The 25,444-nt window shown below is 35.8% G+C and overlaps 1 protein-coding gene across 4 annotated transcripts in view; it reads left to right on the plus strand.

The window, feature by feature from the left end:
* LOC139964335 (uncharacterized) overlaps positions 1-25,444 on the plus strand; it is a 168,920-nt gene that overhangs the window by 108,086 nt on the left and 35,390 nt on the right. For all 4 annotated transcript variants that reach the window (XM_071965852.1, XM_071965851.1, XM_071965855.1 and 1 more), the window contains one exon: positions 14,469-15,173. In XM_071965852.1, the coding sequence (XP_071821953.1) occupies positions 14,469-15,173 (705 nt within the window). The remainder of the gene's footprint in view (positions 1-14,468; positions 15,174-25,444) is intronic.

Below are 25,444 nucleotides of genomic sequence, written 5' to 3' on the forward strand. Positions count from 1 at the left end.
TTTTCAATTAAGGGTGATTTATGCACTTCCGCCCAGACATGTTAAAGAAAGAACTGGAAAATGTGGAAGTATTTGTCTTTGGCTGAGGGTGGAGGTGGAGGGGGGGGGGGGGAAGGAGGAGGTTCTCAGGTATCTCTCATTCAGAGGTAAATTTATAAAGAGCATCAAATGAGACAATATAATGTTACTGTACATGCACTGATGAACATGAATATACTTAGAGAGAGGCAGTGACTGAAGGACCGTGTATTACCTGTGATCAATGGTGATCATGTATCGTCTGTCAGGGGAAGGGGAAGGAGTAGGGGAAATGGGGAGGGGAGGGGAAAGGTAGGATAGGATAAACAGAAGGCAATAGGGTAAGGGTCTGCAATAGGGTAAAGGGTAGGCCATATGGAAAAGGTAGGGAAGGGGCAAAGGGGAGAGGGAGCAACTTATAATGTATTGTAAACATGTCCTTTGATGCTATGAAAGTCATGTGTTTTCACAGTAAGTTTTGTGTTGCGTCTGTGGAACTGACCTAATGGTCTGTGTATTATAGACTTTATTGCCCAGTCACTTTATTTGATGAGCCTCAGCTGTTTGAAGGGTCAATTCTCAAAATTAAGTTTCAAGTGTTAGAAGAATACAATCTGGACAAATATAGTTCTCAGTGTATTTTCAACAGTCTATAACTTATCAAAGTTAAACTTAAAATGCCCTCCCCCCACCCCCCAACCCATTCCACCCAAAGATTTCTATGACAACATATATTCTTATTCTCATGTGGATAGAGTACTGTATTAATTATAAATTACACTAGAATGTAGGGAGAAAGTATATATTTCTTGGGAATTACTGTACAGTGTTTGTCCAAACAACAAAAACAAACTGTACAGCCATTTGACTCTGCGATATAAACTTTTAACCTCTGTTAATTAGATTGGTATATATCTATCGCCAGTTCATGGCCGATTTAACTTGTTGATGTGTATATTTGGTGAATCGATCATTGCCATCATCCATTCATTATTTTTATAAAAAAAAAAGAAATTGTTGATGCACATGCAGTTATGTGTTGCTTCAACAACTGTTAATATGGCATATATGTACTTGTTGTTTCCTCCCTTGGGCTCTGCAAGTTTGTAAAATGCAATTAGGCACGCACATGCAACCATTTAAAAACTATTCGTTCTTGACTCTATCTGCTAGATAATCTGTAGAAAACGTGAGATATAAAAAAAACAGCATGGCGTGTCAGTCTTAATTGCACATACTTGCCATTTTCTGTTATGTTTGAAATCAGTTTCTTTCTGGTGTTTTCAAAAGTAAATATGTGTATTAAAGTGCATGCCATTTATCAAATTTTTAAAATTTATTTTTGTTAATGAAAGGCCTTCGATCTTTATTCTTTTTAATGCACAGATTTTTTACATTTCTTTTATAAAGTTGGCATCATTTGCATATATTATAGAAAAAATGTAGAGCTTTAATTCTGCACAGTTAAATAATGCTTACATCACTTAAAGAAAGATAATGATAATTATAGACCAATTAGCATTTTGTCGTGCCAATTTTTCATTATTTTGGCAAACTTTTGAAGTTCCTTGCCCATGTATAATTTCATCAATCCCGGTGTTCATTAACCCTGGTGTTACGTTAGTGGTTTAAAACTCGGCAGATAACTTTAAACTTAGAGTTACAAATTCATGTATCACATATCCTCTACACTGGATCTGTTAAAGGTTCCACCAAATTGTTGCCAATTCAAAATCATTTTAGTGGACCCAATGCTTTCCAAGGGGGGGGGGGGGTGAGGCAGAACATATATTTTCTATAAAAACAAAACAATTTTGTGACAGCTCTTGTTTGGAAGGGAGTGGGAAGAAGGGGATATCAATATGCAACTGGATTGTCAGAGTATTATTCATGCAAACAGTCGCATGAATGATTTGCACATAATATATAAAGAAGCTTACTGTAACTGCAATGATGAAATCACTAACACTGCTGTTACTGCCAGATGCAGTCATGAATTTTACCCCCTCCCCCTGAGCCATGACAGTCAGCTTCAACATTTCCAGGTCCACATGCACCTCCTCCTTTTTACAACCCTGGATACACCCCTGGAAACCATCACATCCAGTCCACTGACTGAGAGCTAGAACTGTTGCTGCTATCCACTAAAAAGCTTTTCCTTTTAGGATCCATTCTCGTTCTTCAGCGGGTTAATATCAACTGTAAATTCTCAAGTAACAAAATGTGAAAACTATATCCATGAATCTAATTTCTGCTGGTGGTCTCAGGCAATTTAATTTACTGCACTCGGCTTCCAGCATTTTTTCTTAGAGGATTAATTCATTTCCCTATCAGGTATGGAAAATGTCACGAAGGCTTGTTTGATTCGGTTTGACGATGCACTTGAATTTTTTTTACACATTGTAATAATGTATGCCACAGTACTGTATAATATTTGATATAGTATCAAATACATATATAGATTGATGGTTAGCATCATGTTTGATCTCTAGAGTAAGGCAAATATGTCACCAAAACAGAACTGGTATTGTTCGATACAGGTGGCAAACGCCTACAGTGGAATTACGACCTTCCTTACCGGTTTCGAGCCTCTGGAAATACAATCAGTGTCCATAGGATAGTGGTTAGGATGTCCGCATTTAAAGTGGGAGGCCCTGGTTCGAATCCAGGTGGAGGCTGGAAGTTTTTTCACTGTTCTGGATTTTCCAACTCACTACAATTTCAATTATATAGTACAGAACATTGTAGTGTCAATGAATTTAGAACAGACATGGAAAGTTGGTCTTTGTAGTCCTGTCATGTACAGTATAAAGTATTATGTAACAGACTGTTGTTTGCTGTTTAGTGCATGCCCCTGTTAAAGTTTGACTAGTACAATAAGAAGATTGTATTAACCATTCCATACGTCTGCTATGCCGGAATATTCATTCTTTTAATTTCATGGACAGCTGTGTACAATAAGTTAGTTGTACCTTATATTTTAATACCTAACATGCAACATACTGTACACTGGTGTACAAGGCTGGATAATAAGCTAATATTTACACAATTTATAGAAAGGTTTTGTATATCAACTAGTGAACACAGTACAAGTCCCTTGCTATAACAATCGCCCATCTTCTGTAACATATATGTTGGTATTTAACCAATGACGTTCTCAAGTGTAGGAACCAGCTAGGATTTCATAAATGATTATAACAGACGCCCATTAAAGAATGATAAATATGCCCAGCAGTAAGATTGGAAGAGGCACCTTCACTTGGAATAAACTGAATATAGATGACTTGATGAAAAGAAATTGTATAAAATGAACCAACTCTTATCAAGATGAAGCAATGATATGTGTTTTGAATTCATTCCCCTCTAGTAAAGCAACTATTTTGTATTTGCAGGCACAAAAAAAGACCTGTGGCACATGTTCCAAATCACAGGTGGGAAACCTATGATTGTAGCCCTGAAAAGGGGAGGGATTTTGCATGAAATTGTGGTTTTGATGCAGTTGACACAGCTTTGTATGTTTTACCCTTTGCCACTCATTGCAGCAAGTTTTTCATTCAGGGAAAATTGTGTGAAACCTCAGAATGTTGGTTGACACAGGTATATGTGGCAACCTGTGGCAAGAAATCTGATAAGTGAAAATGTGTGAACTAGCCCTAGGAAACAAAGGAATTATTGTGTGACACAGAATTCTCGAAGAAATATATATGTTTTTTTTCTTTTCTTTCTTTTTTTTCCCCTCTTGAGTTGGATTGTCACATACAGATTAGAAGTGCAATTTGCCATTGACATTGTCAGAGACCACAGGGTTTCATAAACTTGCAGATGTTTGAGACAAATGTGAAAACACATCAAAGCTAATGGTTTTACCTGTGAAATTTTTTCTGAAGAGAAACAAAAATTGCAAAGTTTGCCTCACACGTTTTTGTATTTTTCTTTTGTGTTTTTACCTATAATCGAGGGTGATCACTTGTATAGCTGGTTGCGAGGTGTTTTCTGTTAAGGATACTCTTTATATTCCAGACGTTCTACGTACCTGGAAGGCCAACGAGTTTATACTCACTCAAGGATTGATCAGACTGTGAAGGCATTTTGCTATTTATTTATTTATTGATTTATTTGTTTATTTTATGGTTGTTTTTTATCTTTTTAATCAAACTGATTTTTATACAGTATAGTGAATAACTTTATTATTGCATTGAGTTGTAACATGTTTGTCGCCCCTGAGACCGTTTTTCCAAGTGACTTTATTTACATGCAAGAAATAGAAATGTTCAAAAATGTTTACTTATAAATTATCTCTTATTAATTGGACATAAAACTTGATTTGTCGTGCTAAAAAAACTGCATTGTCATGGTACTTTGTTGATTTGTTTTTTATTTTTATGGTACACCGATTATATTTAGAGTTCCAATAACAACATAGGTATGTCATCTGAATGATACAAAGGAATTATTTACATAATGCCAAAATTGATTCTGAATTGAGTATTTCTTTTTCTCTTCTTATACCGATATAAACATCTACACATTTTTTTATTATGATTATTATTTTTTTATTGTCATGGTACTTAATGGCACCAATTAAATTTTCAAAACCTGACTAACTATAAATGACATCAAACACAAAATCCTGCTTTTTCTGTGTTAAACAACGTTCATACTCTCTTCCTGTTTCATTTATGATGCTACTTAGCAAATGTACAATTTCAAATCCCTTTTCTCCCTTTTTTGCTGTTATAATTTCTTTCACATATACAGTACCCAAAGCTTTAGATTCGATCTAATTGCCTGAAGTCTTAAATTCAAATCTTTTCTGGTTTAAAAAATGTAAAATTTGACTCAAATGTCATCAACAAATGACAGGAAGCTTCTTCTTTTTCTGTATGTATGGCACTTTTTCCTTTCATCTCCTGCTTCTCAGGAAGAAAGCTTCTAACCTCTCTGTCTCTCGTCCCTTTCAGTAAACTAGGTGTCAGTCAAATCCACTAGATTTCCCAATGTTAAAACGCCTCTCTCTCTCTCTCTGTAGTATTTTCTTGGCTAATGAAATCACTTCCAACAAATTATGCAAAAGGACACTTTGTTGATATATCCAAATCTATCTGCTCTACTGGCAGTTAATTCAATTCATAACGGAGATGCCATGTAGTTTTCTTCTTTTTTTTTCCCCCTTCTGTGTTTAACTTCGTACAAAAAGCGTAGAATATGACTTCAATTTTGGCCTCGATCATCTTCTAGCTGCCACACTCTCAAGCTCGGCTGCATTAAAATTCCCGCTAATGACATAGACGTGTTTGTATGTGTGTGTGTGTATGGGTATGGTGGTATGTGTATTATCCATCTTCAGTAAGCGTTCCTTATAGTTAATAGGTAGTATGTTATATACGGTAGGTCAGAGTACAGAATGGTTATTTTCGTTTGCTTTTGAAAGGAATATCACATCTGTAATATATATGCAGAACTGATGGCTCATTGAATAGTCCTAATTCATGTAGCCTTATGTTTAACACTATGTGGGAAATTGTGTGTTTTATTCTTAAACTAAGAGTGGAATTTAAGGGTATACTTTGTACAATTACAAAACCTTTAATATCGACAGAAAGGTGACAAATAAAGGATTTTCAAATTTCATGGGTTTTGTGATATTTTAATTATGCTAATTTTGCGTGCAAATTAGGCAGCCATTTTTGTTTTTTTGTTTTGGGTTTTTTTGGTAGCATGTTGTGTTGAGTCTGAATTAGATCTTGTTAACTGTTTTAAAGAAATTGTTTATTAGAAATTAACGCTTTCTTTCTACAATTGCCATTTGATCGCAATTAAGTGATTACGTTTGATTGTAAATAATCAAGACAATGTTATGAGGACTTATGAACACTGATTTAGTAACCATTAATTAACGACCTTTGAGTGAGAAAATTTTAAAGCTAGACTTTAATAAGTCTGAATATGGAGGTAATACCTCCTTGGTCTAAATGATACCATTTTTTTTTGTACCTTAATTTTTACAATACAAAAGGGATTAAAAGTGTGGTATTACAACCTTACACATATGAATTTATCTGCATATACATATATAACCAAATGAAATGTAAAGAGGCTCAAAGCATTTTCAATATTTTATTGGAAGCAAAGTTCATAAACCTCAATAAACAGGGTTACAAGATATGAGCATTGAAAGTATAAGTGCAGTTGAGGAAAATTTATACGTTCTGAAAGAAGAACAAGCACATCGACGAATATGCAAATTTCGTCACGATGCTTAAAACATGTTTCTCGTTCATTGTGCCATCAAAACTAAATTTTTCTCAGGTCTATCCTAAATTTAAATGAATTCCTTTTGTTGATTATCAATATTCTAAAATTCTACTGGACAGCTTTAGCCACAAAAAAACTTGCATTCATGTTATAAACATCTTTAACATGAAGTGAAATGATAGAGTATGAAGTCTAATTAACACATGTAGCAGTTTATTTTTAATTTTTGAATTATAGATTATCAACTCTTGTTTATATAGAGAAAGTAAGAGCTATTATGGTTTAGAGGGATTTATTGTGTGCAATGTAGACCTCAAATATTTGAGAACTTGAATTCCTTCCTACCAGTCCTCCAAGAAAATAGAAGAAAGAAAACAGTAAAAATTTTGAGAAATTACTCATTTATCATACGGAGAATTTTTGTCTTTAATTGAACTCATCAGAGGATTTTCAAGGAAAACAACCAAGTCGATTGTTTTATATCATGAATAATTCAAGAGCATTAATTTGAAGGTGTGAAACAGAAAAAACTTGCAAAAATGTAGACTTAAGAAATTATGTTTGATGTACATTAAATGTGCCTGAGGACTTTAAATATGTATTAAAAAAAATTTCTTGAAAATTTGATATTGAATCGGAAGAGAATCAGGAGAATTGCAAATTAAGTTCTGAGGCTTTCACGAGTGCATAATGTTTGTAGGGCAAATGCAACAAGGCAATTAGACACAAAACCCCAGAAAATATGGTTTTATATAACATAGGCTAATAGTTTCTCGTGTACTATGCCACACAGCCAGTTGCATCATTATTATTGGCTGTAATTTATTGTTCCTTAATTGGCTGACAACATCCTGTGAGGTGACTATAACTTGGGTTTGACTGGTGATGTTTGCTGTAACCAGAATTGGGTGCATAATTTTTGCTAGCATAAAAAATTGCTGAATAATAGGCCAAACCTATTATGCAATAAAACAGACTCAAGTTTGATATAAAATAAATATTGTTGATTTTGCATGACTTTTTCATGTAAGTTTGTTTTAATTAGATAAACCAGCTTCAAAATTCTAAAGGTTAATTTTTTTTTAAAAGGAACATTCTTCATTTCATCCAAAACTCACTTCTGATTTGTTATAACTTTTGAAACTAGTTTTTATTTGCCATGGAAACTTCATTGTACTGACAAAATATCAAAGGTCAGGTAATTGCATTTATCTGGAATTTTTAGCATTCCATTGTCACTTACATATATAAGCAACTTGTGATTGATGAAAGAGAGATTACTGCACATGTATGAATTTTTTTTCTTGGCAATCCCTAATTAAATGAGTAAAATTGGCAATTTTGTTCTCCCAAACAATTATTTATATGATCCCTAATTAAATGAGTAAAATTGACAATTTTGTTCTCCCAAACAATTATTTATGCAAACCTCACCATTCTCATTCATAATTTAAACTCAACCAATCAAATAATCTCATTCACGTGACATCAGACGATAACAAAAGTTCCTGTTTTGCTTGTAATATTCACATTGATGTACTTAACTACTAGTTGTAGCTTAGCCATGCATACAGCTATTATATACTGAACCTTCACAGACTACATGTACTAATACTCGCCAATGCATGACGAAATGACAAATTAGCTTACTAGAGTATTGAAAGCTCTATTCGCATCTAGTCCACTGTTTGCATCCGTAAAGATTCCTTTCCGTAGGCAGATTAATATTGCATTAAGCCTTCGGTATAATCCACATGTTGTTCAATTTGACCAATCAGCATCCAGGACTGGGTAGTCTCTGTCACTTCCAAAATAGGCATGATTTATGATTGACGAAACTGATGGCTATAGTCATGATTTCTTTGTTTATATTGCAAGTTTTGTAAAGTTAAGTTTCATTTTAACATTTTAAAGGGTTTAACTTCGAACTGGAAACCGTTAATTGTTGCTTAATAAACATATTTTCGATGCAATATGCTCCTTGAAGTTCTGCCAGTGGCCTTGCGTTACGTTATGTTTCCCCACACAGCTTCTTTAAAGCAATATACAGTACAGACAGTAAAGTCAGGGAAAACGTTGAGATAGAGACTGTTAATAGCTCAATAGAGGCCTAGTATCTTCTGAAAGCTCCTTTAAAAAGACAGTATCTCTGATGGTGACCAAGACATACCCAGCCGATGATTGTTACTCTGGAAAATTCTCCTGAGAGGAACGTCCAAACACACCGGCGGCGGGGTTTAACAAGTCTAGTACGTCTTTGTCACCCAACAGTGTGATAGATTGGCTTGCCCGAGATTCAGCTCGGCTCCGATCCTGCCATTTGAGAAGCTGCTTGGATAATGACATGGACAGCCTCTTCCTTTTCGTAGTCAGAGGCAAATGTTCTGCCATCCTTTAAATCATCTCTCTTCCTGGCAGCGAGCAGAGGGGGCAGGACGAGCGAGAAAGGAAAAAGGAAGCAAAGAAAAAAAAAACCGTTTGTTTAAAAGTCTTGGTCTCCCGCTGTTGGTTGTGTAATTGCATTCCTGGGCATATGCCGTCATAATCGTAGTGCAGCTCTGGTGTCAAAGAAATTCACAACGTTGTCGTCTTCGTCGTCGCGGAGAACCTTTGGGGAGTAATTTTCGCTGTGAATATTTGTATTAACTCGCCTTTTATACGGAGTAATTGGATATTAGATAGCGAGATAAATAACCTGTTAAATGTGAATTCCGTTCGGAAATGCCATTATTGTTACGTGTCATAGCACAGGAGGACGATTACTATTTCCAGTGGATTGATATGAGGAGTGTGAACACATAAGCAGCATATCAACAGGTCACTTATATTACTTTGTGTAATAATGTTAAGTTTTTAAATGATGGATGTTATATACTTAAATATAATAACAAAGTTTAATGGGCTGTTCTTTATTTGCTGTGTTTCTACTCTGTATTAATATTTCTAGGTAGGACGAACCGGACTTGTTTCTCCAACTCTCCTGATTTTGAGAATTTTTTTTTTAAAACATGCAGAATTAAGTTATTATCAATGAGTCGGTCACACGTAGACACGTTACGTTGCCGGACAAGGACAGAGGATAAAAGATAAAGCCAGCATATGTTTTGCGCAGACCAAGCTGGGGGGGCAGAATGTAGTGGACTAGTATTCAGTTCTAGGTGTATACACTGTAAGTTTTGTTTATATCATAAAATATGGAAGATTTCTGTACAATATAAGCACATGTAGGAATTGCTAAACAATTATGCATTTGTGTAAACATATGTTCGTTTTGCATGTAGCACTTTTAGTGTGGTCGGGATTTTGTAATTGACTATTCCCCGCTCCCAAACTTCTGTAGTGGAGTACCTTAATTATCTAACTCATGAGTATTTTCTAGCAAGGTTGCCTACACTTATACAGTACTTGTTCTTGTGGATGAGTACTCATCCTCGTGGATTTGTACTCATCCGCATACTCTGGACAGTTTGTTAATCCATATGGATACTAGTTGAACATTTGTTACTTGTGCTTAAGCTTTAGAACCTTGTATTTGGTACTCATGCTGGTACTCATACCAAGGGAATTCAACTTGTACTCATACTCATACTGTTGTACTCGCACCACAAGACTGCCGCCTCCTATAATCGCTGGATACAGGTTGTCTGTACCCCCTCCCCCCCCCCCCCCGATCCTTGTTTTCTCTCTCTGTGTTTGTTTTAATATTGTCCTTGGTTTGGTTTTTCAATTCATTATAGAGAAAAAGTTATAGTATATTTTAATATTTTTAAGCAGAGTGCTATATTCCCCTGACCTATTAACGTCTCAATTAATGCATGCTCTATTGTGTATCTTTCTATTTATAAACGCCTCTTCCTGTGTTAGGTAATTACCGTTTCCTTTGAACTACTCGCCTCAAAACTTTGAGAGAACACGGCATGCCAGGCCTCGTACCGTGTGTGTGTGTGTGTGTAAAGGATCATCCCCTATTTGCTTTATGACTCTCAAACAGGTCCCATTAAATTTTAACTCAATAATTCTGAATGTTTTAAATACCTTTTTATATCTGTCAGAGTTAATGTATTATAACGCTGGGCTTTTTATTTGATTTCCATTTGTACATTCGTACGGGCAAATAAAGGTTTAATGATGGTTCCGTGGCCTGTATCTATTAACTTAATAACTTTAAAGCATGAAGTTACAGTATCTGTAGAGTTAAAGATTAATATAATTTTCGGGATGCTATTGGGTACTAAACTTCCCTGAGCAATGTGTTGGATAAGCTAAATGTACTGCAATCAACTTTTACAAATGGGGGAAAAAAATCAGTTTTTTTTAATGTTGCTAGTTGCCTGTATGGAGAATATATATACTTAATTAGGATTAATTAATTAAAATTAATTAATAAGGATTAGTAATATGTTTACTATTTAACTTATCGTTTTAAATAACAAAGTTCAGTCTACTTTCCCCCCCCTTTTTTTTATATATTAATTTTGTATTTCAGTTATTAGCTAAATTGAATTTAAATTTAGAGCAGTTTGTTTCCAAGTGCTTTCACATCATTAGTAGCACTGTAATGTACTGAAGAAACTACAGTTCCAGATCAGTGTTCTTAGATTAACAAAGAAACAAAAATGCATTTAATTATTTGATTTTCAATTGTTCATATCATTGAAAGCAAAAGAAATCTTCAAAAATTTAGTCCTTTAAAAATTATGCTCCAATATTACACAGATATGTGAGAATGATGTCAAGTTACAATGAACTCAGTGCTGTCTAGACCAGGTATTGAGGCAGAAATAGTAGATGTGGGTGTCCACATTTTTTAAGGTGGGTGTCCTACCTTTAAAGGGGCACCATGATGCTGAAGGCATCATTGATTTCACGAAGCAGTCGCCCCTCAAGACTGGGGTCAAAGGGCCCCTGCCTCAGGGGCCCTTGTGGGGGGTTAATGGGGGTAACGCCCACTTAGAAACTGTTTTTAGAGGTATCGGAGGGTAAAATGCAAGCTTTAGTCAATACGAGATTTGATTGGTAAACTTAGGGAAAGTCGGAAAAAAAGGAGAGAAAAACCAAAACAATATTGACATCGTTGTCGTATTTCTGTAAGTTCTCTGTTTGTTAGCATAAGTCAGTACTGAAAACTTGAGAAAACTTTGCACGGCTTTCATATATATTTTGCAAGCTGTGCACGGAAATGTAGGACATCATTTAGCGAAACTGACCGTGCAAAAGACAGCTGGTCTGGAACGACTTACGATTGAATAAATTTGCAATTTTCTGATGGTGATGAATCTCTCTGCACGTGAAAGGAGCTTTAACATAATTAGACCTCGTTCAGTGTCTTCATTTACACTTCAATATTCTTGTTATCAGATAGAAGATAATGTTTCATATGAATTTGGGTGATTTTTTTTTTTAACTTTTAGATTGTATAAAAACGAACAATATCATCTAGCCAGGATTTTCTTTCGCTTGCTATTTGAATTTTGAATATTTAAGTTTCAGTTTTGATGTAGACATTGATGTTGAAAGGTTTCTCAGGGGGATTCTTGAAGCTGAGTGGAAACCAAGGTGCTGTTTAATTAGTTACTTCTAATTAACGATTTGTTCAGCAACAACAAAAAGCAGGACAGTTGACTCAGATTTGACTCAGATATATCAGCGTAAATCTTTATCCTTATTTTTGTAAAAGAATACCAAACAGGCTAATTATTGAAGCAAATTTGATTAACTATGTGAAAGAAATCTTAGAAAGTTACAATGCAATTGGGAAAACAATCCCAATTACCAATCACTGAATGATGGTGCTGATTAATTAGTAATTTCTAAATAACAATTGATTTAAATATGCATAAAACAGTAATGTACTGGTCAATACAAACCAGCGAGTTTGAGTAAGCTTCAGTAACGATGTTACAGTACATAGCCTTATTAATTATGCGCAGCAGGATTATAGAAAGTGTATAAAATTTACAACCTTTAGATATGTGACCATTACATTTTGACCATACATAATTAGATTAGTGTTATTATGCGTGGGCCTTTTGAATATCCTCACGACTGCAAGATGTTTACATAGTATGATTGTGAGGTACCTCTCAACACTTGAAAGAGAGGAGTGACACCAGACTTGTAGTATGAATACAACAGCATGAGTATGAGTGCAACAGCATGAGTATGAGTACAGGAGTATGTACAACAGCATGAGTATGAGTGCAACAGCATGAGTATGAGTACAGGAGTATGAGTACAACAGCATGAGTATAAGTGCAACAGCATGCACACGAGTGCAGCATAATGAGTATGAGTACAACAGCATGAGTATGAGTACAACATCAGTGAGTATTAGTACAACAGCATATAAAGTATGAGTACAAGTAGAATATTCTTCTTCGTAGGAGTGCAAGAACAAGTTCTAGAAAGAAGTGAGAGTACAAGGACTAAACCTTGCATAATTAGTGGATTCCAAAATAAACCTAATAACCAGTAAGAGCACTTTAATCAGTGAGTATGAGTACAGTGCCCTTACTGAGAGTACCAGCTTCCACTACACTTATTCTTCATTGTAAATGTATCTATGCCTATTTGTTATCCAGCTGATAGAGAGAGAAAGACACATGGGGCATGATGGATTGTTTACTGTAAACAAGTTTACTGTAAGTAAATGGCAGAGACTCCAAACAGTACCAGATCATGTCATACACTGTATATGTATGACATGGTTTTATTAAGCTTTCATTAATCCCTATTGCTCCTCTGATGCTATATATATTTTAACCCACATTGCCTTTTGTAGCCAGTTGACAGGACTGTTTTGAGGTGGATTTACTCTGGATATAATTACAGAACATACTGTTCAAAGTGACTGTCATTTTTTTTTTTTTTTTGTGCTTTTCTTTTCAATATCATTCAATTGTGGGGGAGAACGAAAACAGTAGTGTATATCAGTACAAAAAAACTCATACTATTACAAGTTATCCTTTGCAACCAAGCGCAGAATGAAGCATTGTAGAAGAACAAAGGAATGCTCCTACCCATTGTCTTTGGAGCATAAAATCCATGACAATTATCCTATCCAGTCTTCCCACACCCCTCCCTTCTCCTCTGTCCCTTCTTCCCTTCTTCTTGGGAGAGTAGCACCCATGACAATTATCATATCCAGTCTCCCCACACCCCTCCCTTCTCCCCCTTCCGTCCCTTCCAAGCTTCTTCTTGAACCATTAAAAGGCTCATATGCAAAACAAAAAATTCAGAGACTCTTAATTGCCTCTCGTTCATAATAATATTCCTACCCTGCTGTTGATACATTGTTTCCCCAGGATTTCTTTTATAATATTCATACTTTGATGGACGGAAATTCATGGAAGAGAGTATGGTTGTCGATGTGCACTCCCCACAGCTGTGCCGCTCAATTCTGCTTGGTCTTGCCATTTACATAATGTGTAAAGCAGTCACTCTATGTGAAATTATCATTTTAACATGCCACAAAAAGGCAGTTAAGACAGCTTGGCAAAATATTAAATTGTTAGCAGAATTGGCCTGAAATATAAATGGAAAGCAAGGCTACGAAAATAAAGAAACAGAGGAAACGATGGTAAAATATATGGTGACATAGAGTGAGTCCGTTTGCTAATACTGTTTACAGTTGTGTGCTCGTTCAAATTCAGTTAGAAAAGAGACGGCTTATATCAAACTTTTACAACACTGATCAAATTTTCATGATAAAATAATGCATACAGTACATCTGCTGTTGTATTTCAGTTTCATGGTTCCCACATGGTCCGGAAAACGGAGAAAAAGAGTATGGAAAGGAAAAACCTCTTTTCTAGGTGTTAGGTCCTTTTTTGTTGAAGTTTTAGTCTGGAAAAGTCCTCATTTGAAAATTTCTCCTTTATCTACAGACTTTATCACAGCAAAATTTAAAGTATAAGAATTTCATGACATAAATTGAACTGTGGTGAAAAGACATGGCTATAACAGCATGTGATGTTTGGAGTTCATGGCTTACGAATGAATGAAGTTTGCAAGAGTTATAGATTTGCAGATTTAATTTAAAATTTTTTATAAATGAATCCTCTGGAGAAGTTCTTGTGCAGCTTCCAACCCTATTGTATGATGTTTAGCATATTAAATAAAGTCCCTTTCTCTCTATAGATGTAATTTATTTAATATTTGACTTTGTTTCCTTCTCTTTTTTCTACTTTTCCCAGAAAACAGAGAAAACGAGAAATGAGGACAGATGCATGGCTGCAAAGTACAGCGCTTGTGCCATGGAGAGTAATAATAATAGCAACTCAGAGTCCAACCACTACTCCAGGTTACTCAGTGAATTGTCTGGCGACGAAGAAGATATGCCCTCCCCGAAATGTAACGGCCCCGCAGGCCTAACGGACAGAAAGGGTTTGGCTCTGGCTCACTTGGATGTAGAAGGAGCCGAGAAATGGTCCGAGGGACTCAGAATGCCGTCGTCATCTACGCAAGGTAGCAAGACCCACCGGGGCGGTTCCCCGATTGATGGGGAGGATGTGTCCAGTAACGGCGACGACAGGCCAAACTCTTACCCTCACACAAGTTTCTCTTCACCTGTAAACCATTCTCATTCAAACTCTCTACAACTAGTGCAGTCGACCCAGTCGACGCCCACGGTCTCGCACAGAGAGAGCTTCAAACGAGCCAAGAGTGCACCTTCCATATCCCCCAATTCCCCCATGTCCTGTCTGGTCGTGAAACATCCTGAGAAGAAGCTGGTCCGAAGGCAGTCGTCCCCTCCCGGCGCCCTCAAGGAGAACAACTCGCTCTCGATCGGGAGCAAATTCCGCAAGACTATATTCAGGCGGTTCACGGGGAACCACAGAGAGGAAAATAATGTGCAATCATCTGTGGCCAGGGAAGTGAACAAGAAAGATGCCAAGAAGGTGAGTCATATATTGTATGTGTGTGCGTGATTGTGTGTGATATTGGGTGCACGTTGAAGTGTCTATGCGTTAATATTAACAACTATACAGTGTAACTAACTATGTTATCAGGTTTGCCACACAGACCAGGGTATAATATATCTGGTATGGCCACACAATGTGCTATGCAAATGGTCAAATTGGCTATACAAGCACAAAGATGTATTATACGCAGTGTATCTTTCCACAGGAACTGTTACTATGGTTAGTGGTTACCATAGTATTTTATAAGAGACAGACTACGGTGCCTTCAAACTGCTACACAAAATCCGAAACACTGAATTATATTCCGTGCAGACTACTGTACAGTGAACATTTGCTTTCAACATTCACAGATGTTTGCAAGCTACTAGATTTGCAATTTAAAAAAACAAAAAAATTGTCAAACAAGTTGCACAATTGGTTTTTATAGATAACATAAGGAAGTTACTGAAATTATCAATTTATTTTGACAATCTTTTGACAATACAGTTTAACAACATTATATTTGGCAGGTTCTCATATTTAAGTCATACGAGGTTATCATACAGAATCATTGTCATTTGAAAACAGCTGCAAAAACCTGATCAAATGCTATAGTGTTACCCACATTTAATGAGACAAACCTCTGTGGATATGTAGACAGTATACCTGTTACATGGGTCTATAAATGGCTTTACTACCTTGAAGGTTTTTAAGTTTAAATGAAGAAAGTAAGATATTTCTGGAAACTTCAAACATCTCTTGACTGAGACATAAATGCATGAGTATCGAATATTAACCAAAAACACATTTTGAGCTCTGACGTGTTGGTTTCAAGAGAGACTGTAAGTGACGTTACTTGCGCTCAAGATGCTTTTAATAGCGTCGTGTGAGGCTAAGCGATTCCTGCTTCAGTTTGCCTTTGCACTGTCTGTAAGTGTATGAATGTGCACACTTATTTACATCTCCGCGATACCTCCTACAAAATATGCAAAGAATATTTATCACACGCATCAAGCTGTTGTGTCTGATAACCAGTAAAAGGCCTCATTTTAATAAGTTGATTTTAAGACAGGCAGTTGTAAGAAGAATTTAATGAAAATATAAATAATAATAATAGAATATATATATAAAAATATGCAAAGAATATTTATCACACACATCAAGCTGTTGTGTCTGATAACCAGTAAAAAGCCTGATTTTAATACGTTGATTTCAAGAGAGGCAGTTGTAATAACTAAGAAGAAGAGTTTACAAAATCCTTTAATGTTGGATCTTTTAGATCTATACTTATTCACAACTATTTCCATGCATTTGTAATCGATGTTCTATGGGATCGATTTTACATTAAAAAAATGTAGTCGCCAAGAATTTGAGAGAGGGTGGTAAAGGTTATTAATTAGAATGTCAATCCATCAAGTGGACGAGAAATTGAGTTGAAAAAATTGAAAAGTTAAAATATTTCATAAAATATTTCATGCAGCCCCAGAGAAGATTTGCGATTCTTTGTATGTCACATTAAATGGCTGATTACTCACTGTCGGACACCGGATACTACCCTTTGGTGTTGCCGGTAGACTGATTAATTTACATCTTAATTGGACTAATAATTAATCAAGCGTCAAAACAATTTTAAGTGTGATGTTTGTGAGCCAAGAAATGGAAGCCTCAGCAAGGAAGTAGCTCTGGGGTCTAACTTTTTTATTGCTATTATTATTTCATAAATTTTTTTCTTCCCTGCAATTCTTGAGGATTTTTGCCTTCGTGTTTGATGGAGAAGTTTAACCTGTGTAACTTGATTCCTTCTCAATGTCTGTGAAAAATGTTTGTCGCACTTAAAGAATCATGAGGGAAATTACTTTTTTGGGGAAACTCGCGGCAATATTACCACTTTTAGCTGAATGAGCTCTTGGTGAAAGGATTTTAGAGGCAGACTCGAGCCATCTGATCAGCTCCGAAAGTTTCTGCTGAACTCTATGACCTCTGTGTCACTGAAAAATTCACTTTAGCTTAGACATTGTGGACACTTCCATATACATGTGCATGTTTTGTATTTAAAGGAGTCACAAACTCTACCATCATAAGATGTTCATGATGAACATCCCCCAACCATCCTCACTCCCTCCCCAAACCAAATCTATCCCTGCTCACCAACCTCATCTCAAACACCTAAGAGCAGTTGTATTCCATGTGGGAAAGATGTTTTAACATGAACTGTAGAAGGCAAGGAAGTTAAAAACAGACATTACTTTGTCACTAATTTGCTAGAACAGTGTACTTCTTCACTCATTTGGTTTTTTTGTTGTAAATTAATTGGATATTTGCGAATGTTTGTTGGTTCAAGAAAAATGAAGGTTTTAATTTGAACACCTAGTACTGTACTCCTAGTTTGTATAACTGATACAGTATGATTACATCAAAAGTGTTATTTTTGTGTGTTTGTTTTGGGGGGGTACAGTTGAATCTAACTTCTGATTATCTTCTGATAATGAAGTAGACATTGCAATGGGAGGGGGAGGGGGTGGGATATTTTCTCCCCGTGATCTACAGCAGAAATGGTCACAGAGGTTTAATACATGGATTAAGAGGAAGATTTATCACTTTTCATGGGTCAAGGGAAACTTTACAAACCAAAATATAATAGATATCTGATTGCTGAAAGTTCATTTCCGATTGAAGATCTATTCATGAAGCAAATGGAGGTGTTTGGCAGGGGGAGGAGGGAAGGGGTGAGGCTTAGAAGAAGGGAGAGAAACATCTGGTCACAGGTACAGACCTGCGTTGTTCATCCTAGCGTAGATTCATCATTTCGCGGTTCACGTGATGTCACTTCAACCTTGGTTAAAGTACTTTTTGGAAAGCTGATGGAGGCAAAATTTGTTCATAGCTTTCATCCTTACTAGCACTTTATGAACATTACTCTCAATAGAATATTCCTTTTCAATAGTTTCCAATATTGTCAGTTTTCTCACTTTACCTCCATTGAAGACCTCTTAACGTACTTTGTAGAACCTTGAAAGAGAAACCATTGGGAATAAAGTTTACAGTTTGGTGAGCATTGGACAGTGTGAATGGGTGTTACCAAAGACAAAGATATTGCCACATTATTGAGTCAAAGAAAATGCAATATGCCATTATATTCTATGTACCAATCTAGCGTCTGTATAAATGCACTATACCCTTTTACAGAAAATATCATTCTCAAAATTATTCACAGTACATTGACTAAGATTGCAACTTAATTTTGAAAAGAGAAGTAAGGAGAATTGAACAAATTCAACAGTACAGTAGTTTTAATACCAGTATAGATACTCGTTCTACGGATGTCAAGTTTTCAACAAATTTGGGAGAGCTGGATTAAAGTACTGTTGATACATCGTTCTGCAGTTTTGGCAAGCTTAAAAATCATGTACCAACAGAAGTAACAGTTTTTTTAAAATTGTGAAAATCATTGAGAAAAATCTATCATTAGAAAAAAATGTTGAAATAGCAAACCTGAAGCTTTAAACAATGAATTGATGCATTTGGCAGAAAAAAATGTAATATTTGATAAGTGTATGAGTTTAAGAATTGATTTGCCATCATAAATCACTTTACTGACAACAACAAAGGAAAAAAGATAGCTCTTAAAATTGCTTTCTCGTCAAGTGCAATAGATGGTTTGTAATTTGACCTGTTCGAGATTGCTCTACAGTATAGATATCAAATATACTTGCAGCCATCTACACAAGCCTGTATACACAGTCTTACCTTGGCATGTTGTAGGGAGGTGTGTAAAGTGTATACTGTATGTATACAAAATGTTGTGCTAATAAACTAATGTTATCATTTTATGTGAGCGTGAAAATTGCACCCAGGGAGAAGGGGGGTCCAGGATATTAAAAAAGAGGGGACATGTTGGCCCTGGGGTCATTGAAGCTGACTCCCATGCAAGGGGGAACTTGGTGTGCCCACTCAGAAATGAACTAACATTTTAGATGTTAAATGGTGCATTGTAAGGAATGATACATTATAGGCCTTTAAATTTGGTCTACATGCAAGGTTGTGCTGATAGCTATTGTTTTATTATATTTTGGTGAGGTTGAAAAGTAAGTGTAAACCCCCATCTCCCCTCACCCCCCCCCTTCCCTTGGTCCATGCCATCAGAGACCACATTATGTGCTCCACTCTGTAGTAATTTAGGAAGAGTTTACCTGGGGAAAAGGAGTCTGTAAATCAACCACATTTATAGAGTTAGGAATAAGTTATTGAGATGCGATTTTCAACTAACAGTGTATAATATCATAATAATTGTCTTCCATGCAAGTGTCACTATTGTCTGCTAGTACTATATCCCTTCATTTTCTTGCCAGGCTACAACCTGGAAAAAATCGTCTTCTTTCGCTTGAGCATAATTCTTATAGTACTTAACAATTTGCAATAAACAATAGCAATAAACAAATTTATATGTTTTCAGTGGACACAAAAAGAAACTATGAAAAACAGGAAGTCATATATGTACCAAGACAAGAATTAGACTTGTTAATCGTCACCATTATCAGGTTGCAAAATGTACTCCTGGAGTGTTACTGTAGTTAAACTGCATAGAAACCTTCTCAGGTTAATCTTTTAAGTCTCGCAACTGTCCTTCCTCCTGCCCCATTCGCGTTTCTTCAAACCATCCCGTTCAAACAGAAATCTATCCTAAATGTTATAAATTCCATTGCCTAGAGTGTCTGAACAAACCTACTTCAATTTTCACTGGATCGTAAGATATTGCCTCAAATTCCCCCCCTCCCCCCCCTTATTCAATGTAGAAGATAATCCTCATAAACTGCCAATAGTTAATAACCAAGAGGGACTTACAGTATGGATCAAAGTTACTTAATTTCCAGGGAGACGTTAACTACACGTGATTTGCAGTTTGGCAACCACCTCGATTACCTTCGTTTTGGCGCGTTATGTTGTAGGATTCGTCTTTCTGGTCGCCCTTCACACTATGTCGTCCCTCTGTGCTAAGAATTCGGATGAAATTTATGCTCAACTTTGAGAGTAATGTTCTACCATCAACTAGCAGTTAATTCACTGTTATGTACTGTGTGAATTGATTCGGATAGTCACAGTGTTTATTGTTATATATGTTACATGTGAGAGCATACTGAAGGGAAGAGAAAAGTTTGGAGTGTACTCAGTGTAGGTGATGTTTCTACAGGCTGTTCTAGTAAGACCTTTAGATAAATGCCTGGAATTCTCCTTTAAGACTACGATGACTTTGGCTCCTCTGTGCAGGCCTACTGTGTAAATGTTAATGTTAATTCGTTTCTTTTACAAAATTCTAAACCAGTGACTTGTGTCCATGGCAACAGAGTATATTGACTTGATTTGTGGATTTATGCAACAAACCTTGCAGGAGTGTCAACTTGTTTGAACCTATAAAGGTGCTCTGTCTTTATAATCGAGAATATATTCTCCTGGTTATAGAGGGGGGGGGGGGGGGAAACAGGTATACTCGAGAATTTTTTTACTTTTACCACACTTTTAATAACATCTTGTAATGTATGCGCCACTGGGTACGTGTGAATGAAGTAAAGGTAACAGCCTCCTGTTGGGTGACTAAAAGAGTTATATTTAGTCCGATCCACTAATTAAGTTCACAATGAAAAGCTACAGTATAGAACAGCTATCACACGAGAAGCCCTCGTACCAAATTTTGTAAAAGATCACATTCAAAGCAGGCAGTGCAAGTGGTCATGCATATACTGCAAGCTTTCTCACTAACAGTGAGCAATGAAGATGAGCTATCCGATGTAGTAAATATGCAGTAGCAGCCATATTTTATACAAATGTTTACAGTACAAAGCAATTTTATTGAAAATTATTGCTTTCTGCAATTAATTTGGAGCTTCTAGTATTTTGACATCGTCGTCGTATAGTTTTACATCATGATGAAATATTTTGACATTATCATTGTAAATTTTTAAATCATGATTGTATGGAAAATTGGATCATCATCATCGATCATCATCGTCATCGTCATCATCATCATCCTCATAATCATCATCATCATTATATTCAGTATTGTGACTCTTTCATCATTCCATATTTCTCAGTTACTAGTTCGTTGCTGCCTTTTGTTCTGGTGCTATCATGCGATTATGCAAGCTATAATGATCGTTATGCAGTGCATCCCTCAAACTCAATTGTCGATAGTTTTATTCGTACACACGGCCACCCACCCATACGGTGGGGCGGTAATTTATGCAGCTCTGTGTAGAATCTGCAATTAAACGACTGTTGATTACATATTAATCCATCACCGCCATTTTAAGTGCCAGAGATTTCCAGGTTTGACAGTGATTGCGCAGGTATGCCTTGGGAAATGTCCGACTCCAGTAGGAGTTAGATGACCCGCCTGTCAACAGCTTCCTATTTTGGCAAATAGATTTGGAACATCACTGGCTGCTTTCATACGTAGTTTACCAGCAGCTTAAACCAGAGGGCAGTGAAATATGATCCGTTTTGCTACGGACTTTGATTGAAGTCAAGGTATTTATTTTTCGGGGCCTGGAGTTACAGTAATCCTGTATATTTATCTAGCGAGTGAGGCCAATTCTCACGCTACTCTGATTGCGTCCAAGCAATTTTCTCATCTGGGTATGAAAGTTACACCCTCTGTGAATGTTTGTTCTTGATTTTTCTTACTTTGGAGGTTCAACAGATTGTGAAGGTCAAGGTTTCTTACACTCAAAGATGTTGGAACTATGACCAGTGGGATCACAAAGTGTCAGAGAAGTTGGGGCACTGTTTCTTTTTGTTTCTTTATTCTTATTGGCATGATGGTTATTCAAATCTCATCCATTTAATCAATTGCAGAACGCCCATTGAGATCAACAAAATTTATTTGGGATTTTAAGAAAAAAAAGGAATAGAAAATTGGTTTGCTTATATCGGCTTGAAAGAAGCACACATTTGTGTGTTAATTGTTATTAGAACAAATTAAGCTGGCTTGCATGCAGAAGTATTGCATACGACAAACCTGCAATTACGGTACATTATGAAAAAGAAAAAAAAAGTTGTAATTTATTTTATTTCCCCTGCCCCCACCCCAACCACCAAACACACAAATGTACAATTCTTCCCCCTCTATTTTCCTCTATTTTGTAATTTATTAAAAGAAAATATAGAATGTATTTGGCCTAATGCAGTAAAAAAATTGCAAATGATATTTTTTCAATTGATTCCAACCCACCTTTTCTTTTCGTTTTTGTCTACTTTCAGTTTGTTTATACTTGTATACATGTTTTTCATTTGTGCTCAGCCAACCTTTTGAGTTGAAATTTGATTTACAAAAAGAAAAATATATATGTTATTGAGGCTTATTATCCAATTATAACTCTGTCTAGATCATTTCATTGACAAGGCAACTTTAACTTTACATTGAAAGTGTCCAAAAATGTTGTATTTTCCCAGTTTGCATTAGTTTATACATGCAATGAATTCTGATTCAAACAAAAGTGTCTGGGCTAGTTAAGAAAATGTTTTGAACTGAATGGATATGATTAATTACTTACTGCCTGCAGTAATGGCCTTCACTTGGTGAGCGAAATCTCAGATTGATCATTTACAAATTTACTTTGAGAAATACTGCGGTAGAATTGATGAAATTGTTCATAATGCGTAAAGCTTCTTGGAAAGGGACTTTCAGTGACTAGCTTTGATCCTTCCCCAGGTCTTTTGGTAATATACTATTAATGTTTATACTGTTGCAGGTGTGTTAGCAGGCTGGAAAAACACTGGACAAAACCATTATGGAATGTGCATCTAGGGTTTGATATGAATTTGACTATTACAGACATATTGAATATTCTTCCATTTTTGTTGCAACTCTAGCCTATTTTCCTTACCTTTAATAAAACTAAGCCTTCTACCACATTATCTTTTAAGTGTATAAGGAAATGAACTAATGAAAAAAAACCCAAAAAAAGTCAATTTGTTAGGTACAAGATCCAGTTAATGTTGATGGATAATTTTTGCAAATCTAATCAGAGTCAATTATATAGACTTACTGTCACAAGAAAGTGGCGATGGAATGGAACAATCTTCTGAGCCGATCTCCTGTCAAATATCGGTGTCATTTTGTTCCACATATGAATCTAAGCTACTGACTTGGTCAGCTTGCAGCTTTGATAAGCCAATGATGGCTTCTTCGCGAGTTCCTGCTTGCAGGAGGATCTAAAATACATACATACACACATATAAGAAGCCATGGAAAGTTCACCTGGCATTAGCCACATATGGACACACCAACACAGTGGCAGAGATTATGGATCTTGCCTATGTGGCAATTTGTTTGTGAAGAAACAAGTTGAATTACTGTAAGTCCTCTTTTAACACTTGTCCGTTATAGGTACTGCTCCCTAAAGGCCCAAATATGCTAGAAAGTCGAATAATGGTCACCCATGTTCAGATTTCAAACAGCAGTTTATTGCCAGTATGTCAAAGTAGGTGCCAATACTGAGATATTTCAATTTTGTAACTTGATATGTAAAAATTTGGGGCCAATATTACACCGATGACCTGATAGGCTGATACTGATTGTCCAGAGCTATCTGGATAACAACAAAATCTGTTATAAAATCATTTAAATCCACAAATAGATCTACCTTTAATTTAGATGCCTGCCCCAAGGTATAATTAACCCAGCAATGATATAAGTAAGAACATAAATTAGTATACTGTGTGTGCATTTATACTTGCAACATCATGGAATGTCGACCACACTGAAACTATTTACATGAAAAACAATTTGCCTGAATCATATTGTACAGTATGTCCTCTAGCATGATTAAACATCATACTCTACTGTATGTCCTCTAGCATGATTAAACATCATACTGTACTGTATGTCCTCTAGCATGATTAAACATCATACTGTACTGTATGTCCTCTAGCATGATTAAACATGCATGACTGAGTAAGGTTGTATGTGGGGAAGATCTCGGTGTAAAATGGTACGTCACAGAATTACGAAAATCCATATCCCTGGTTTTCTTACTACATTGTTTTTCCTCCAGTGGCATCTCCCTAATTTGAGGGTCAGGGAAATTAAAGTGCTGTACCTTGCAGTTACCTCTTTATCTGTTGATGATGTTCATCAGCCATAGACAATTAACCAGAGCCCTTGGAAAACCCCTTTAAGTTGCTAACTTAATGAGGCCATGATTAGTAGCCATGAGCAAGAAATGTTATCTAACTAATTAGTAGGCTAGCCTTGAGAAAGTGGTTGCAATTTGCATGTGGAATTATTTTATATTAAGTACTGAATGTTAAAAATGCAGACAAACAACCCTTTGTTATGCAAATAGGTATTGCTTCCACTTTTATACAATTTTGCTTTAAATTGAGCATACTAAAAGGCACTTGAATTTCCATTAATAAAAGTGTTGTAATAACAATTTCCTTTCAAAATTTCTTAATACAGAAGTTGGAACTTATGATAGACTTAAAGAATGAGAGATAAGTAACACATAATATCGCATCAAATGACAACATAGTGAAAATTGCATTATTAAGTCAAATGCTAATGACAATGTAGTGAAATTGCATTGAGTGCTAAAATTACATAAAATGACAACATAGTGAAAATTGCATTGAGTCAAATGCTAATGACAATGTAGTGAAATTGCATTGAGTGATAATATTACATCAAATGACAACATAGTGAAAAATGCATTATTAAGTCAAATGCAAATTATGACAACATAGTGAAAATTGCATTGAGTCAAATGCTAATGACAATGTAGTGAAATTGCATTAAGTGATAATATTACATCAAATGACAACATAGTGAAAAATGCATTATTAAGTCAAATGCAAATTATGACAACATAGTGAAAATTGCATTGAGTCAAATGCTAATGACAATGTAGTGAAATTACATTAAGTGATAATATTACAGCAAATGACAACATTGAAATTGCAATTAGTGATTTTTATTATATACTGTTTAATTATATACTGTACCATTCAGAGGGCTGGTAGATCGTGGCTTAGTTGTCTGTGGAAGGTTGTGGGCCTAAAAGTTTGCATTATCTTATAGCATATCTACCCTGTGATCTATAGTATTATGATCTATAGTATTATGATCTATATACTGTACTATATCAACAGACATATAATAAATGTATATACATACATGCAGCATCGATCCAGACACATTTTGAATTAAATAATTCCCATCAACTTTCATTCATGATAAGTGTATAGGATATCCGTAGCATTGTGATGTGCTT

This window comes from Apostichopus japonicus, chromosome 22 (assembly GCF_037975245.1).
Source record: "Apostichopus japonicus isolate 1M-3 chromosome 22, ASM3797524v1, whole genome shotgun sequence".
Classification (NCBI taxonomy): domain Eukaryota; kingdom Metazoa; phylum Echinodermata; class Holothuroidea; order Aspidochirotida; family Stichopodidae; genus Apostichopus; species Apostichopus japonicus.